The 14,470-nt window shown below is 52.0% G+C and overlaps 6 protein-coding genes across 6 annotated transcripts; 1 reads left to right on the forward strand and 5 right to left on the reverse strand.

Moving 5' to 3' along the window:
- Positions 1–213: 213 nt before the first annotated feature.
- Positions 214–3,138, forward strand: AYO20_03931 (hypothetical protein; the record flags this gene model as incomplete). The annotated part of the gene is made up of 1 exon (XM_022642230.1): positions 214–3,138. The coding sequence occupies one exon, from the start codon at positions 214–216 to the stop codon at positions 3,136–3,138; it is 2,925 nt and encodes a 974-aa protein (XP_022501887.1).
- A 657-nt stretch (positions 3,139–3,795) lies between these two features.
- Positions 3,796–5,598, reverse strand: AYO20_03932 (hypothetical protein; the record flags this gene model as incomplete). The annotated part of the gene is made up of 1 exon (XM_022642231.1): positions 3,796–5,598. One exon carries the CDS (start codon positions 5,596–5,598, stop codon positions 3,796–3,798), a length of 1,803 nt encoding a protein of 600 aa, XP_022501888.1.
- Positions 5,599–6,170: 572 nt separating this feature from the next.
- AYO20_03933 (hypothetical protein) lies at positions 6,171–6,698 on the reverse strand (the record flags this gene model as incomplete). Its single annotated transcript, XM_022642232.1, has 2 exons — positions 6,171–6,585; positions 6,664–6,698. 2 exons carry the CDS (start codon positions 6,696–6,698, stop codon positions 6,171–6,173), a joined length of 450 nt encoding a protein of 149 aa, XP_022501889.1.
- Positions 6,699–7,600: 902 nt separating this feature from the next.
- On the reverse strand, positions 7,601–9,029 carry AYO20_03934 (hypothetical protein; the record flags this gene model as incomplete). Its single annotated transcript, XM_022642233.1, has 3 exons — positions 7,601–8,800; positions 8,855–8,911; positions 8,964–9,029. 3 exons carry the CDS (start codon positions 9,027–9,029, stop codon positions 7,601–7,603), a joined length of 1,323 nt encoding a protein of 440 aa, XP_022501890.1.
- Positions 9,030–9,599: 570 nt separating this feature from the next.
- AYO20_03935 (hypothetical protein) lies at positions 9,600–10,211 on the reverse strand (the record flags this gene model as incomplete). The annotated part of the gene is made up of 1 exon (XM_022642234.1): positions 9,600–10,211. One exon carries the CDS (start codon positions 10,209–10,211, stop codon positions 9,600–9,602), a length of 612 nt encoding a protein of 203 aa, XP_022501891.1.
- Positions 10,212–11,023: 812 nt separating this feature from the next.
- AYO20_03936 (hypothetical protein) lies at positions 11,024–12,737 on the reverse strand (the record flags this gene model as incomplete). The annotated part of the gene is made up of 3 exons (XM_022642235.1): positions 11,024–12,126; positions 12,226–12,508; positions 12,564–12,737. 3 exons carry the CDS (start codon positions 12,735–12,737, stop codon positions 11,024–11,026), a joined length of 1,560 nt encoding a protein of 519 aa, XP_022501892.1.
- Between the last annotated feature and the right edge of the window lie 1,733 nt (positions 12,738–14,470).

The raw sequence follows: 14,470 nt of genomic DNA on the forward strand, positions 1-14,470 counted from the left end.
CAAGTATTATTTGGCGACGTCTTCCTTTCCGTAGGAGCACTGAATTGGGTGTTTCTCGACTCACACCGACTACCATCGAGACGTCGTGATGGCAACTTAAGACATTGAACTCACCGGGCTTACGACCAGCCTAGACTATTCGTCACCTTTCTTTTCAAGGGCACAGCAGCATGGCCGGCTTTGTATCCGTCACGTCTCCCTCCCCTGTTCATCATGGAAGGGCCAACGATTACAGCCGTGGTGAATAGTGACCACTATCATTTCGCCGGGCGAGAACCACTTACACCTCCTAACGTTCATGACACCCTATCGCCGGTTCATTCCCCAACAGATCGAACGAATGTCCAGAATGGGATGCCGCCGACGCAGGGCAACCATTCATCCGAGGTGGACAATACACTACTACAATCGGATGAGGGTCGGAGTAACGGTCTCGTGACGCAGAATGGAGTTGAGAATACTACAGAAGGGATCTTGGACGGGGATCACGACCATGTCGTGGGAGTGGCTACATCCATAAAAACGATACCAAATGGTTCGGCAACAGACCAGGATTGTTCGCTTGCTCCCCCTACAAAAGCAGACCAATCGGTGCCGGGACATGCTGCGGAAGGCCCAAATAAAATCGAGGTCGAACAAAATGGACTAAGGGGATACAAACCGCTGCCAGATGAAATGCACAACCTAACGACCACGCTGGACTCTCTTCCCGTTCGTCCTGACGATTCACAAATAATGGCACTTGTCTCGACCGATGAGATGAACCCTTACACAGCCCTACCCGCAGCCGACAAAGCTCTTGAGTCTCCTAATGATGATGTCTTTATTTCCACTCCGAAGGCAGCAAGTGGCACATCTAGGCAATCTGAAATGTCCGAGATTAGACGAAGTCGTAACCTCACCATCGAGACCAGCAACCAACTACTGCAATCTACAGGCAGTCCTTCACTCAGACCCAATCCCCCACAAAGGGCTCTATCCACTCCCAGTGCCCTCAAGAGCCCTCTGTCTCCTCAACGGCACGATAGAATCGGCTCACGGCCAACTCTTAAGATTCCCGAAACTGGGGGAAAAATTGATGGAACCACCGGGAGAAGACATTCGTCTTCCGGGCGACCTCTTGCGTCCCCAATGCCGGCATCAATTCCATTACCACCTTTGTCAATTCCAACCTATCTCCAGCTCGAATTATCCTCACAGCGTCCCTCCCAACTGTATATCCACAGGTCTGCCAACAGCGACTTTCCATACGAGTCTTCACGAGTCAAGGTCGAGAGACTTATGAACTTCTTGCTGCTTCCTATGTACCTCGAGAGCGTCCTATGGTTCGGTACCCTTGCGTGTCTCGATTCATGGCTCTATACGTTCACGATCCTTCCACTCAGACTCCTCAAATCGTTCTACATTCTAGTCAAATCTTGGTGCATTAACTTCATGAGTGAAGTGCACTTTGTCGCCAGTTTTGTGTACAACGGGACTGGAAGAATGTGGAGAAGACGAAGGAGCAGTCTTGTTCCGACCTCTTCGCGTAAAGCCTCAGGTTCTGATGCGGGCGAAGGCAAAGCTGCTCATTCTATTGCAGCACACAATCGCAGGCAAGGGAAGCAGCATCAGAGGACAAAGTCGGTGCCATCGGCGTTGCTCCCTGATGACAAAGCGGACATGCTCAAGGGCCTGCTGATCATTTGCACATGCCTTATTCTTCTCAGGCTTGATGCCAGCCGGATGTACCATTGGATTCGTGGTCAGGCGGCCATCAAGCTATATGTCATCTACAACCTCCTGGAAGTCTGCGATCGGCTGTTCTCCGCCATAGGGCAAGATGTTCTCGAATGTTTGTTCTCCAAGGAGGCCCTCGAACGCAAGCCAGATGGCCATAGCAAAGTTCTACGGCCATTCTGGTTGTTCGTGCTGGCACTCGTTTACACAGTCCTTCACTCTACAGCTCTGTTCTATCAAGTCATCACGCTCAACGTGGCTGTCAACTCATACTCGAACGCTCTCATCACATTGTTGTTGTCAAATCAGTTTGTGGAAATCAAATCCACCGTCTTCAAGAAATTTGAGAAGGAGAACCTTTTTCAACTGACTTGTGCCGATGTCGTTGAACGCTTTCAGCTTTGGCACATGCTGGTCATTATTGCTTCGCGCAACATCGTGGAGACGGGAGGATTAAGCGCAGGATTAAACGCTTTTGTCAGAGCATCGAGTGCGGTGGCAGCGGCGCCTCCACTGACTACGAATAGCAGCCTTCCCTTCACCAGCGCTCTTCCGCCGAAATCGGTGAGCTCGATCCTTCCAAAGTCGTTCACTCTGTTACCAGCTGCAATCAATACGATAACATCGTACGCTCCAGCTGTCAGTCAGGTGCTCGGTCCTTTTTTGGCCGTTCTAGGGTCTGAGATGTTGGTAGACTGGCTCAAACATGCTTATATCAACAAGTTTAACAACACCCGTCCTGCCATATACGACCGATTTCTGGATGTTTTGGCCAAGGACTATTACACAAACGCTTTCGGCGACCAGAACCTGACCAAGCGGTTGGGCTTGCCGGTCATCCCTTTAAGCTGTCTCTTGATTCGAGCCACAGTGCAGACATACCAGATGTTCATGGCCGCATGGGTTCCGTCAAGCTCGCCAAGCTCGTCAACAAGCCTGGCCAGCATCCACGAGCATTACTCTGCGGCCCGCTCGAACATGCCCATGACCACGAGTACGGCGATTTCCAAAACCGTCGACGACATTATCAGAGCCATTCCCGCGGCCATCACCAGCTCCAGCGTCGTCACACACATGACCACCATACTGTTATTCCTCCTGTTCTTCCTGATCCTCCTGGCCTGCAAGCTCGTGTTGGGCATGCTCCTCCTCGCCTTTGCGCGGTCCCGCTACCGGTCGATGAAGCTGCGTGAGAAGAACCCGATCTACCACGTCGACGGCGGCCGGCGCGTCGGGGGTTGGGGCGTCGTCGAAGTCGACGACGATAAACGCCGGTGGATCTACGAGGACGATCCGGCGGGGCTCAAGGCGCTGCGCGAGAGGGAGGAAAAGGACAAGAAGACCAAGGAAAAGGGGACCGGGGTCGAGAGCTTAGATAAAGTCAGACGGTACGAGATGGTGGCCAAGAGGATATGGTAATGCAATGCTAGCTCTGATAAAGTCTCCTCCTAACCGGGTGACTTGCAGTCATATCACTAGTGAGTCACCAAGTGAGCGGAGGAGGAGCGTCCTAATTAATTAATGGGTCCCAAAGCACGAGCGATGCTCATCGATATGTACATACATGCATACTACTGTGGGTAGGTAGTCTCAGCCACTGTCTGTCTGTCCGTTTGTCTGGCCCTGAACCGGGACTGCAGATTGATGGTATCGGGACACCACAAAAACTTTATCATTCTTCGTCTCGTCAAGTAAAGGAAGAAGGACGAACATTCTTCTACATACATACACACATACTTTGTATGCGCGCGCGGGTTTTCTATCTTCTTTTCTTTTCTTCGGCTGCTCTTTGTCTTTGTCTTTGTCTTCTTCTCGTGCATGCATGTAAGTATAGCAAGTATTGTGTATCTCTTGATTTGCGTTGCGTTCATGAGCATCGCCATCAACGCGTACATACACCAGCCGCCCCTCCGACACAGTTCAAGATGGAAAAATCCAGTGAGGAGGCGGGGAACCAAAGGGGGAGGGGGTCTCATGAGCTCGTCAAACACGACTTCTTAGCAACAGCGCCAGTACCGGCACCAGCATCAGCACCACCGGCACCACCGGCAGCAAAAACATCCCAACAGATTCAAGCTAAGGGGCCGGTCTGGTCGCGACGACCTCGTGGACCGCCGCAGTCTCCTTGCCACCGGCGGGGGTCTTCTCCTCCCTCATAAAAGGGAAGGCCAGGACCTCGCGGATGGTGTAGTTGTCGGTGAGGAACATGACGAGCCTGTCGATGCCCATGCCCCAGCCGCCGGTGGGCGGGAGGCCGAACTCGAGCGAGGTGCAAAAGTTCTCGTCGATCATCTGGGCCTCGTCGTCGCCCTGGGCCTTTTGGCGGGCCTGCTCCTCGAAGCGCAGCCGCTGCTCGAACGGGTCATTCAACTCGGTGTACGCGTTGACAATCTCCTTCTTGCACACAAACGCCTCGAAGCGCTCGCAGATGCCCGGCGACGAGCGGTGGTACTTGGCCAGCGGCGACATGATCTGCGGGTGGCCCATGATGAAGGTCGGGTCGATGCACTTCTCCTCGATGAACTCGCCGACCAGCTTGTCGAGCATGCGCGCATTGGTCTCGGGGGGCGGGCACGTCACGTTGCACTTCTTGAGCACGCGCTTGAGGAATTCGTTGGTCTCGGCCGTGTGGAGTTGGTCGCCCGGCGGGAACTTTTCGCCCGTGGCTTCCTCGAGGGCCGGGATCATGTCGATGCGCTTCCACGGCCGGGACCAGTTGACTTCGTAGACCTCTCCATTCTGTGTGTGGAAGGTCGTTTGGTGGCCTCCAGTGACTTCCTTGACGAGCCCCGAGACGAGTTCCTCGGTGCGGTCCATCACATCGTAGACGTCGGCATACGCCTCGTAGAATTCGCACGTGGTAAACTCCGGGTTGTGCGTCAGGTCGGCGCCTTCATTGCGGAATTGCTTTCCCAGCTCATATACTCGGTCGATACCTCCCACGACCAGCATTTTGAGGTACAGCTCGGGTGCGATACGCATAAACATGTCGGTTTGGTACTCGTTGATGTGTGTCTTGAACGGCTTGGCCGTGGCACCACCAGCAATGGAGTTCATCATGGGCGTTTCCACTTCGACAAACCCATTGGAGTCGAAGTAGCGCCGGACGTAGGAGACGATCTTGGCACGGGTGAGAAGGATGTTGCGCGACTTCTCGTTCATGATGAGATCGAGGTAGCGCTGGCGGAAGCGGGTTTCGACATCCTGGAGACCGAAATGTTCCGAGGGGATCTGGTGCAGGCAGGGTGTGAGGAGGATGACTTGACGAGCAAACACGGAGAGTTCGCCCTCGTTGGGACGGTTCTTGGGCGAGGTCCGTCCGGGGTACCCGATGACGCCGATGATGTCCCCTCTCCTCAGGTGCTCGTGCTGGGCCTCGAAGGAGACGTCTCCGGCAGCTTCTTGCGCCTGACACATTATCTGGACCTTGGTGCCGCCGCTCCTGATGTCGTAGAAGACCAGCTTGGCCCCTGCGGATCGCTTGACGTAGACTCTCCCCGCGACACGTATCTCCACCTCTTTCTTCTGCTCGCCGGGCTTGAGGGAGGCATATTCCTCGACAAACTTGCCCAGGTCCGTGTTGACCAGGAACTTGTGAGGGTACGGGTTGGGGTCCTTGGTCTCCCGCAGCCGGTTGATGCGACCACTCCTGATTTCAAAGTACTGGTTCGGGTTGAGATTGCTCTCGTCGAGTTCTGCCTTCATGGCTTTCTTTTCCACTTGGAGCGGGGCAGCGGCGGCCTTTTCCTTCTTCTTCTCTTCTAGTTGTCTTTGCTTCTGTCTCTTCTTCAACTCGGACTTGGAGACTCTCTCCCCGGTGACTTCATCGAGGTGCAGGTTGGCAGTGTCTTGGGTAACAGACTCGGTTGCGTCTGCCATGATGAAGAGTTCAACGAGGTTTTGAGGGAGGGCAGTGGTTGGGGATTTATACCTGTCGAGACGAGCGCAATTGAAATCCTGGATTAAAGTGTCACAAATAAAACATGCTGAAAAATGACTCACTTAGTGTGGGGTCGTGTGCCTTAATGACTCGTACCGTTGATGATGACGAGGGGCACGAGAGAGCAAAAGAGGGACAATAATAGTAATAATAATACGCGAATCCCTCCTACGAGTACCGCGTAATCCGTGACTCTTACCTAGGTTCGTCTCGCAAGCACTTGACCCACAAACAGTCAAGATTGTGAGTTTGTAGTACCAGTATGTACAGGACTTCTAGTATACTTGTTTGTTCCAGGAGCTCCTAGTAGGTGGGAAGAAAGAGAGACGCACTTTAAGCCATCATCAATGCATTGAGCTCTGCAGCTCCTCTCCCAGGAAGACGCAGCCAGCTTCAGCGCTGGAAAGACACGCACGACTTGTCTCGCACTTTCTATAATACAGTCCTGATCATCAGTCTCATCCCGAACCTCTCCAATGATCAACCCTCCCCAATTACCAACGAGTCTACCTCAAAGCAACTTCAATGCTGTAGACACACACAAACTCCAGAGTCCACCTTGCATCAACCAAAAGAGACTTCCGGACAACCTGCCCTTGCCATCCTTCTTCGTGCCCTTGACATAGCCGACCGCGTAGACGATCCGAAACGCCAGCCAGGCAGCCCCCAATGCGGCCGTGGCCGTGGGATACTCCAAGCCCGCAAACAACATGTAGGCGATTGTCTGGGGCATGTTCTCGAGCAAATTGGCATGCGCTCTCTGTGCGCAGTTAAATTTGTACGCGGCCTGGCTCTCTTTGACCTTCTCTGCCGACGCGTAGGCGTTTGGGTAAGGCACGCCAGCCGGCTTGCGCAGGAAGGTCACCGCCATGCCTTGGGCGTAGCAGAGGACTGGGATCGCCCCTAGAGCGATGAGGACGACATAGCTTTTGCGAGGAGAGGTCCTGTCAGCTTGCCCCCCCGAAACCCGCAAAAAAAGGCTGAGGGAAGCTCTTTGAACTCACCCGTATCGGTCGGGAACAGTGAGAGTGGCCACCATTTTTGCTTTGCCCTGTTGTTCTTTCAACGCGTCGCAGTCAAAACTGTGCCAGGAAAGTCGATTCAATCAATGGGGTTTCAACCTTGTAAAGAACGGCTCAGAGGTCTTGGAAAAGATGCCAGCTTGTTCCTGTCAACGAGGCAACAGTCAAAAACGGACGGGAGCTTCCCTTCTCGGGTATTTGTATCCTTCCGAGGGGAAAGTCGGACCAACATTCATCCGCCAAGGCTCAGAACTTGCCACCTTGTTCGTTTGGTTTCTGGCAACGAGACCGTCTCAGGTACGTGAAATGGGACGGATAGACGGCCATTAATATCTGTCCCGTTCTGATGGATGTTTTGACAATCGCGTGTTGCCCTAACCCTATCGGGTGCCACTTACATCGCGTTCCACAGGCAAAGAAGCCTTACCTACCTACCGTACACAGTAGTAGGTGCTGACGAAGTAGTTCAGGCTCACAGGCTGCCTTGCTGCCCAGACCCACATTGCTCGCGAACGACTCTGCTGTCCATACTTGCAGACGCTGTAGGAGACGAGAGGAGAACAAGCAGAGAGGAGGGCAGACGTCGAGAATGTTTATATAACCTTTGGGTACGCCTGATTTGGTTTGACCGGCCACCCACCGGCCGTGACGGCTTCTATTACCTCAGCTTCAGGCGGATTGCGTGACAGGAGAATGAGAACCAATCATGCGGGAGGAGATCAAATGCCTGAACCACTCGTACATTACTCCACGTTTGAAACCCATCATGCTATCATAACGCCCTTTGGCCTGTTGGAGCATTCCTAATACACAATCTGGTTCTTTTCTCTATGGCCTGCTCCTCCCGCAAAAAAACACCCGCTTCTGCACTGTCCTCTATTCGTCCTGAATGTCCTGCCTGATCGAATGCGAAACGGGACTACATGATGACTTCGTTGGCAACATCACGCTTCAATTCCTTGTATGGCAGGCAGATGCAGTTTTGAACCCGGACTTCATCTCCCACACCACATTCCTTGCCAAGAATAGTGATGCTCTGGACTTTAACCCCGTTCTTGATGATGGTGGTGCTGTGGTTGGTGACTGGCGTGGCCGTGCCCTCCACTCTTGCCCAAGCTCCGACACGACTGTTCCATCCAATGATTGCATAGAGAACACAGGCATCGTGCTTGATTTCGGCCTCGTCGAGGACAATGGCCTCTTTGACACGTGCGCCTGCGCCAATGATGGCCTTGGGACCAATGGATACATTTGGTCCCAACTTCGCCGTGGGATCCACCTGGGCGGTGGGGTGGATGAAGACTGGAGGTACGATGGTCGCGGATGGGGTAGCAATCTCTTCTGACTGAGACTGGAAAGCTTTCTGCAGGTATAGGGCGTTGGCGGGGACTGCAGAACCAGCCGTCTTGATCTGACGCCAGAAATCCTTGGTTTCATGGACGAAAAAGCGGTTGCTGTCTGCCAGATCAGGTAGAATGTCCTGCTCAAGACGCATGACCTCGTTTTTCTCTCCATCTTCATCGGGGTCGGCCATGAAGGACGAGTCGAGGTTCTCTGAGGAAGGGTATGAGATCATCCGGGGGCGTTCGGTCTTACGCTTGATGGCACTCTTGATGGAAGGGAAGATGGCATCGGTAGCGAAGAGGTATACACCACAGTTGATCAGGTTGGAAATGTGGCTCTCTGGCTTTTCAACGTAGTGAAGGACTCGCTTTGTGTGAGCATCGGAGACAATGCAGCCAAAATTGGTGGCGGCGTCGTTGCTGATCCGAGTGCCAAGAATGACCGCCTCAGCGTCCTTCTCCTCGAAGAGTTTCAACATGGCCTCGAGGGGAAAGGAGCAGCAGACATCCGAATTCAGCACAAAGAATCTGTCGGGCTTGCCCTTCAAGATAGCATCACGGAAGTGGTACAGACCACCAGCAGTGCCGAGGGCCTGGTACTCGCGCAGATACTGAATCTTGAACTGAGGGAATTCTCTCGACGAGTCTTTGATGAAGTCACGAAAGACATTTTCTTCGTAGTAACCAATGAGAATGACCTCTTTGATATCTGGGACTTTGGAGACAGCCTTCAGACAGTGCCAGATGATTGGGTGGCCCGCAACATCGAAGAGAGGCTACAGGTGATTTCGTCAATTCACAGTTGAGTCTCAGACTGAACCAGGACCTACCTTTGGGACATCAAGACTCAGTGGTCGGAAACGTGTTCCTCGCGAAGGACCCCCAACCTGTTTACGTTCAGTCGAGTTTCTTCTGTCAACTCGAATTCGCTGATCTTACCAAAATCACGGCTTTGGTAACAGCCTGGGCCCCAGTAGGCTTCTGACGAGAGGGGACTCTCAGCATCTTCAGCCGGTGACAGAGAACAGTTTGAGAGTGAAAGCGCAGGGATGATAGTCCTCTGAACAAGAAGACAAGTGACAAGAAGATGTGTCAATGTTCAATGTTTCAATGTCGTTGGTCGTTAGAGTCGAGGGGCAGAATGAACAGCAGCTGAGGCCACGGGGTCAGTTTTTTGGCTTTTCACCGCCATGGAGTTGCAGGCTGCTGATTGGTCAAGACCTCTAGCCTCACTAGCCGCATCTGGCTGCGTCATTCACTCACTCATTCCACTTTCAACCCCCTGAACACACGCACACACACTTCTCGATGGTACAATAAGGGCGGTGAAGGTGCTGGAGGCGCATGAGGCGCTGAAGATTGTTCTAGCCCCAGGTCTCTCTCGCCTCGGAGTACTTCATATACGCCAGCCCTCCGAGCACGTGTATCAGTTAAAAAATTCAATCAATTTTTTACTTGGTACACGAGCATCCCCCCTCCGTTGACTTTATTCGAGTACCTCGTACTCGACAACTACCTGCAATAGCATCGTACAGATCGTTCCCACCCACCCCAACAAGAGTGTCCGTGTCGCCTTCACACACGCTCTTTCTTAATGTCTTCCTCTGTCAACTCTCGATGGACACCAGTTTGAGCCACACTCCCAGTCAAGGCTGCTGTTCCAACCTCCTTCAAAAACCCGAGGCTCGAGGTTTCCTTCTTCCAATACACAATGTACTTGCTCTTGATCTCGATCAGACTCATGCGCGGATCTTTCCATGTCCCGTCGTGGACACCGTCCTTCAAGTCTCCGAACCAAGCGCTGACTGTTGAGCTGTAGAGCTCCTTGATCCTCGGATCGTCGTTGCTGGCTGTTGTCGCGGTGCCACTGATGGAGATCCAGTCCTGGGTCTTGCTGTCTTGGATAGTGATCTGCACCTCCTTGTTCTTGTCCAGGTCTTGGAATTTCTGCGAGTTTTTGTTTGCGAGGTACAGGATATCCGGCCCGGAGCGTTTGGCCACAGCCATCGACCGGCCAACGGGCCCAACTCCCTCGCGGTATGTGTTTAACATGCTCGTCTGTTTGCCGTCGATGAGCTCGTAGAGTTCTTTCCACTGGTCGGCTTTAGGAGTCTGATCGTCATATTGTTTTGCAACCGAGGGATCGATCCCAGATTGGACTTCTTTGGGGTCTAGTGCTTCGGGCATCTTGAGTCGTGCTGCTGCGCTAATATGTCGAACCTGAGGCTGAATTACAGAATGGCACCTTAATGCAGAGGAGGGAGATAGGTATTTCGAGATTGGGGATGTTGAGAGCAAACGGCATGCACTCAAAGCTGGAGGCATTGCAGATGCACAGAAGTTCAGGATCACCAGGCATGTTTATTTCAATTGCATATCCATGAAATCATCATGACTTACCTCAACCATGTCATCGATGTACTTCTAGTGGTTCTGCTGCGGATGTCGACTCCATCCCGGCCAACCTCTGACCAACGAAACGGGCCTCTCCACGCCGTTTTGCAACCGTCAACGCTGCTTCAACATGTATCATGATAGTGGGCCTCTGATCGGTTTCTCAGTGGATGGCTGAATCCAGAGAGGGGGAAAAGTGGTGACGACAGCAAAGCATCAGGCCGAGATCATGAAGTTTGCCAAGTCTCGAGGGTCGGCTTTCGGGCTGGTCACGATCCGGCTGTTGGGAAACACTTTGGACTCGTAGAAGAACAAGAATCCGTATCAGAGATCCATAGAGAATGAAATGAACAGGAGCATTCAGGTGAATTATGTCTCCGGATCTGATAGCTGATACTATTTTGAAAGGAAAAAATAATTCTGTAACAACCATGCAACCTATATATGGCCTCAAGAACCGTTAAAATGTTTCATTTAACTCAATGCTTTTCTGCAGAAGGCCAAATGATAGTCACGCGAGGTATATGTATCTAAGCATATACATACCCGGCACCCACTGACTGCCAGGGCCGCCGTCTTCCCCCAGCACTTTTCGAGTGATAGCCTTACCGACCGCCAATCTGCTTCTCTGACACGGGCGGAATCCAGCAGAGCACGACGTTGATGGCAATGGTGACGACGCCGATGATCCAGAACGACTTTCCATAGTCGGTCTTTTCATAGCGAAAGACGATGGCGAAGATGATGCCACCCAGATTTCCCATGGCGCCGGTCATTCCAGACACAACGCCATTTGCGTGAGGATTGACGTGTGGCACTAGAGCAAAGTTGGCTCCGTTGCCCGCTTCCAAGAAGAAAGCCATGCCGGCGATGAGACCGAACATTGTTTTTGTACCGTGGGGATCAAGAGTGCCAATTACAATGAGAAACACGCCGGTGATGATCCCCAGAGCATGAATCCAGATCTTCTTCACCCAGACGTTGGGAGAGCGCTTGAAAAGGAGGTCCGCAAAGATACCTCCACTGGGGCGATAGACGACATTTAACAAGCCGAACATCGCGGCCCATTGCCCAGATGTGGTCTGCCCAAGCTGCTTGAAGTTTTTCTGATAGTACGTTCCAAGGATCGAGTTGATTGCCAGTTCGCCGCCAAAAGAGCAGAAGTAGCAGAGGGCGAGGACAAGGGTCTGAGGTGCGAACATGGCTTTAACGACTTCCTTGGGCGTAGGCTTCACAACAACCTCACCACGAGCTGTGTCGATCACTTGCTGTTCGGTCATTTGAGCTTCGTGGTCTGCGCATATGGATATTTCCCGCTTGGCACTAGCATCGTAAAATGTCTTCTCCCCTGCTGGCGGATCGACGAAGCCTGAAGAAACCGAGGCAGGGTTGTCTGCAATACTGGCACTGGGTGTCTCAACAACGGTTGCGTGAAGACCATGAGCCGCGAGGTGAAACTCAGTAGCACTGTGGCGCTCGCTCCATTTACCAGTTGGTGTATCCTCGCAGAGCACAAGCAGACCGAAAGCAACGGCCATGATGATAATGCCGGGAGCAACAAAAGTCACCCGCCATGCTATGTGAGGAGTCAAGCCATTACCAACGAGAGAATCGTAGATGGAAGGCATCAAGAAATAGGTCACACCACCACCCGCATTACCCAGGCCAGCCGTGAAGGCGTTGGCAGTGCCTACTACATTCTTGTCAACTGCACAATTTGTTAGCCCTTATTCCGATCTGCCTTGGAGCATTTGATGGCTGTTTCGTAGAAGCAGCCAGAGCGGTCGACTAGGAATGGAGTACTCACAAAAGCCAGTGCTCCATACTTGACACGGAACGAAGCTTCCACCGAGAATGCCAACAAAGAAACGAACAGCAAAAAGCTGGCTCCTGGTATACGCAGTTCCAGCCAAGAATGTAGGGATCGCGCCAATAGCTAGGCATCCGGTGAACGTCCAGCGAGGACCGAAATGATCGCAGCATGGGCCTGCGATTATTCGGACGAGCAAAGTCGCAGAAAGGGCGATGATGTTAGAATTCGCAACGTCGGTCTTGGTCAAATGGAGATCCTTTTGGATGGTATCGTGCAACTATCGCCTGTCAGCTAATGTCACTGGATGTAGACGATGTTTGCGGGCTGCTTACCAGAGGAGGGAAGGCGTACCAGGCGAAGAAGGCAACGAAAAAAGAGAACCAAGAGAAGAAGAATACTCTTCCATACATGTTAATGGGATTGAGGAATGGAATAGCACGCGCCTTGTACGTGATGGGGTTGACCTCAGGATCCCGAAAGGGTAGGCCGAAGTCAATGCCCATCATACTTGCGATCGTGGCGACCGGCCCAGGATCTGGTTGATTCAAGATTGTCCTGACTTCGTTTTTTCAACGCCGAATCCTGGATGTGAACACATATTGTCCGAAGGAAACAGTCTGAGGAAATATAAAATGTTTATGAAAGAGGTGGCTTGAACCCACGTCACTCATGTACTTTGAAAACTGATATGGCGTTTTGTGGTCTTTCTCCGGGGACAAGGTACAGATGCACTTTGAGACCATACATACTCTGAAATAGTATATCTGCGGCAGATCGCTCACAGAGATCGAGTCAATTTGGCAAGTCGGGGCCCTGGCTCACAAAAGTCGCCTCTGAACCAGGCCAGATATTTGCTGATACCGGAGTTAAATCGACTCCGGTCAATTGATGACGAGCTCCGAGGCGTTGGCAAAATCCAAAATATGTTCAAATAGATGGACGTACTCAGTACAAGGGTCATCCCACCTTGTCAACTCGCCTCGGAAGTGCTTCTGCTGTTTATCACAAGGAGTGTTCCTGTCTGCAATGGTTTACGCCTGGTCAAATGTGAGTTTGGTAAAAACCACATCAACGCTTCCGAGGACTGTTCTTTGACTCAAATCCTTCCTGGTGAATGTGGGCAAAGGACATGCCTAACTCCAATGCACAAAGTAGGTTGTCAATCCAACCCCACAGATTGATGGACGCGATAAATGATATTTGTCGATCTTTTGCGGCATGCAATGCCCCCTGTTTTGCGCGGAGATGTTATGATGCCTTTCCTTGGGTACTATCCTTGTGGTGCATCCACGTTCGATAACAAGGGCAGGCTCAGATGCATCAATCTTGGTGCGAGTCTCTTGAGCTGCTGTTCGAAGCGTAAGGCATGAGGTCGTGGTTGGGCGAGGCTTATCTGAAGCATGTGCGCATTGGATCAACTTGGTGGATCCTGCTTATCAGACCAGCAGCTTCCGTTGTACAACTAGCGTCTTCAATGCTCTCTCGACCTTGCTACTCGCATGGCGTTATGATAAGAGTCCGATAATGTGTGAGTGTCTAGAACATTGCACCGTCTCCGCGGGGATAGCTTGTCAGATAACCGACCTCTAAAGTCAAGATCGCCTGGCGCTGAAGCTTCTCAATACCACATTAAATGGGATGTAGGCGAACGTGGCGGCTCCGTGGTTCACCTGCAGAGACTCCCAGTATTTGCTAGCAGCTTATGAATCCTCAGGGGCTTTGACTGTATTGTCGCGAGGGATAGGCGTTATTATTGGAAGTTGTCGAATTCAAAGAGAGAGGAAAATGTGGTTGAGAAAATGCTTGCTGTTTGGTAACGATGAACCAATGAGATTCGAATATTGTGGGACGGAAAGAACTGAGCGGCTAGTCCACTTCCGGGGATTCATTCTTGGCATCAACACATCCTCTTGCCTCAACTCGGTACATACCAATTTGATGCTTGGATGGATGATCTGAGGGTATATGAGAGATTTATGCGAGCGATTTGATCATCAGTGGACCTTTTCCGGATGCCAACGTCCTTGAACAGTATCTTTGCGTCAGATTCTCTCCTGATTCAAGCCTGTCTACAATATCTTCTGTGAAATGCACGCTAGGACTCTTTTTGCTCGAGGACGTGTCAAATCCAATGTCCTTGGTAGTCCTTCGGCGGCGGGAGAGGAGGTACTACTACGAGAACACCAGGCGATATCATCTCCTTGCACAGCAACAAGAGTCCAACGCAATCTCCCGTGAT

The sequence above is a fragment of the Fonsecaea nubica genome (genome assembly GCF_001646965.1).
Source record: "Fonsecaea nubica strain CBS 269.64 chromosome Unknown Scaff19, whole genome shotgun sequence".
NCBI classification, from domain to species: domain Eukaryota; kingdom Fungi; phylum Ascomycota; class Eurotiomycetes; order Chaetothyriales; family Herpotrichiellaceae; genus Fonsecaea; species Fonsecaea nubica.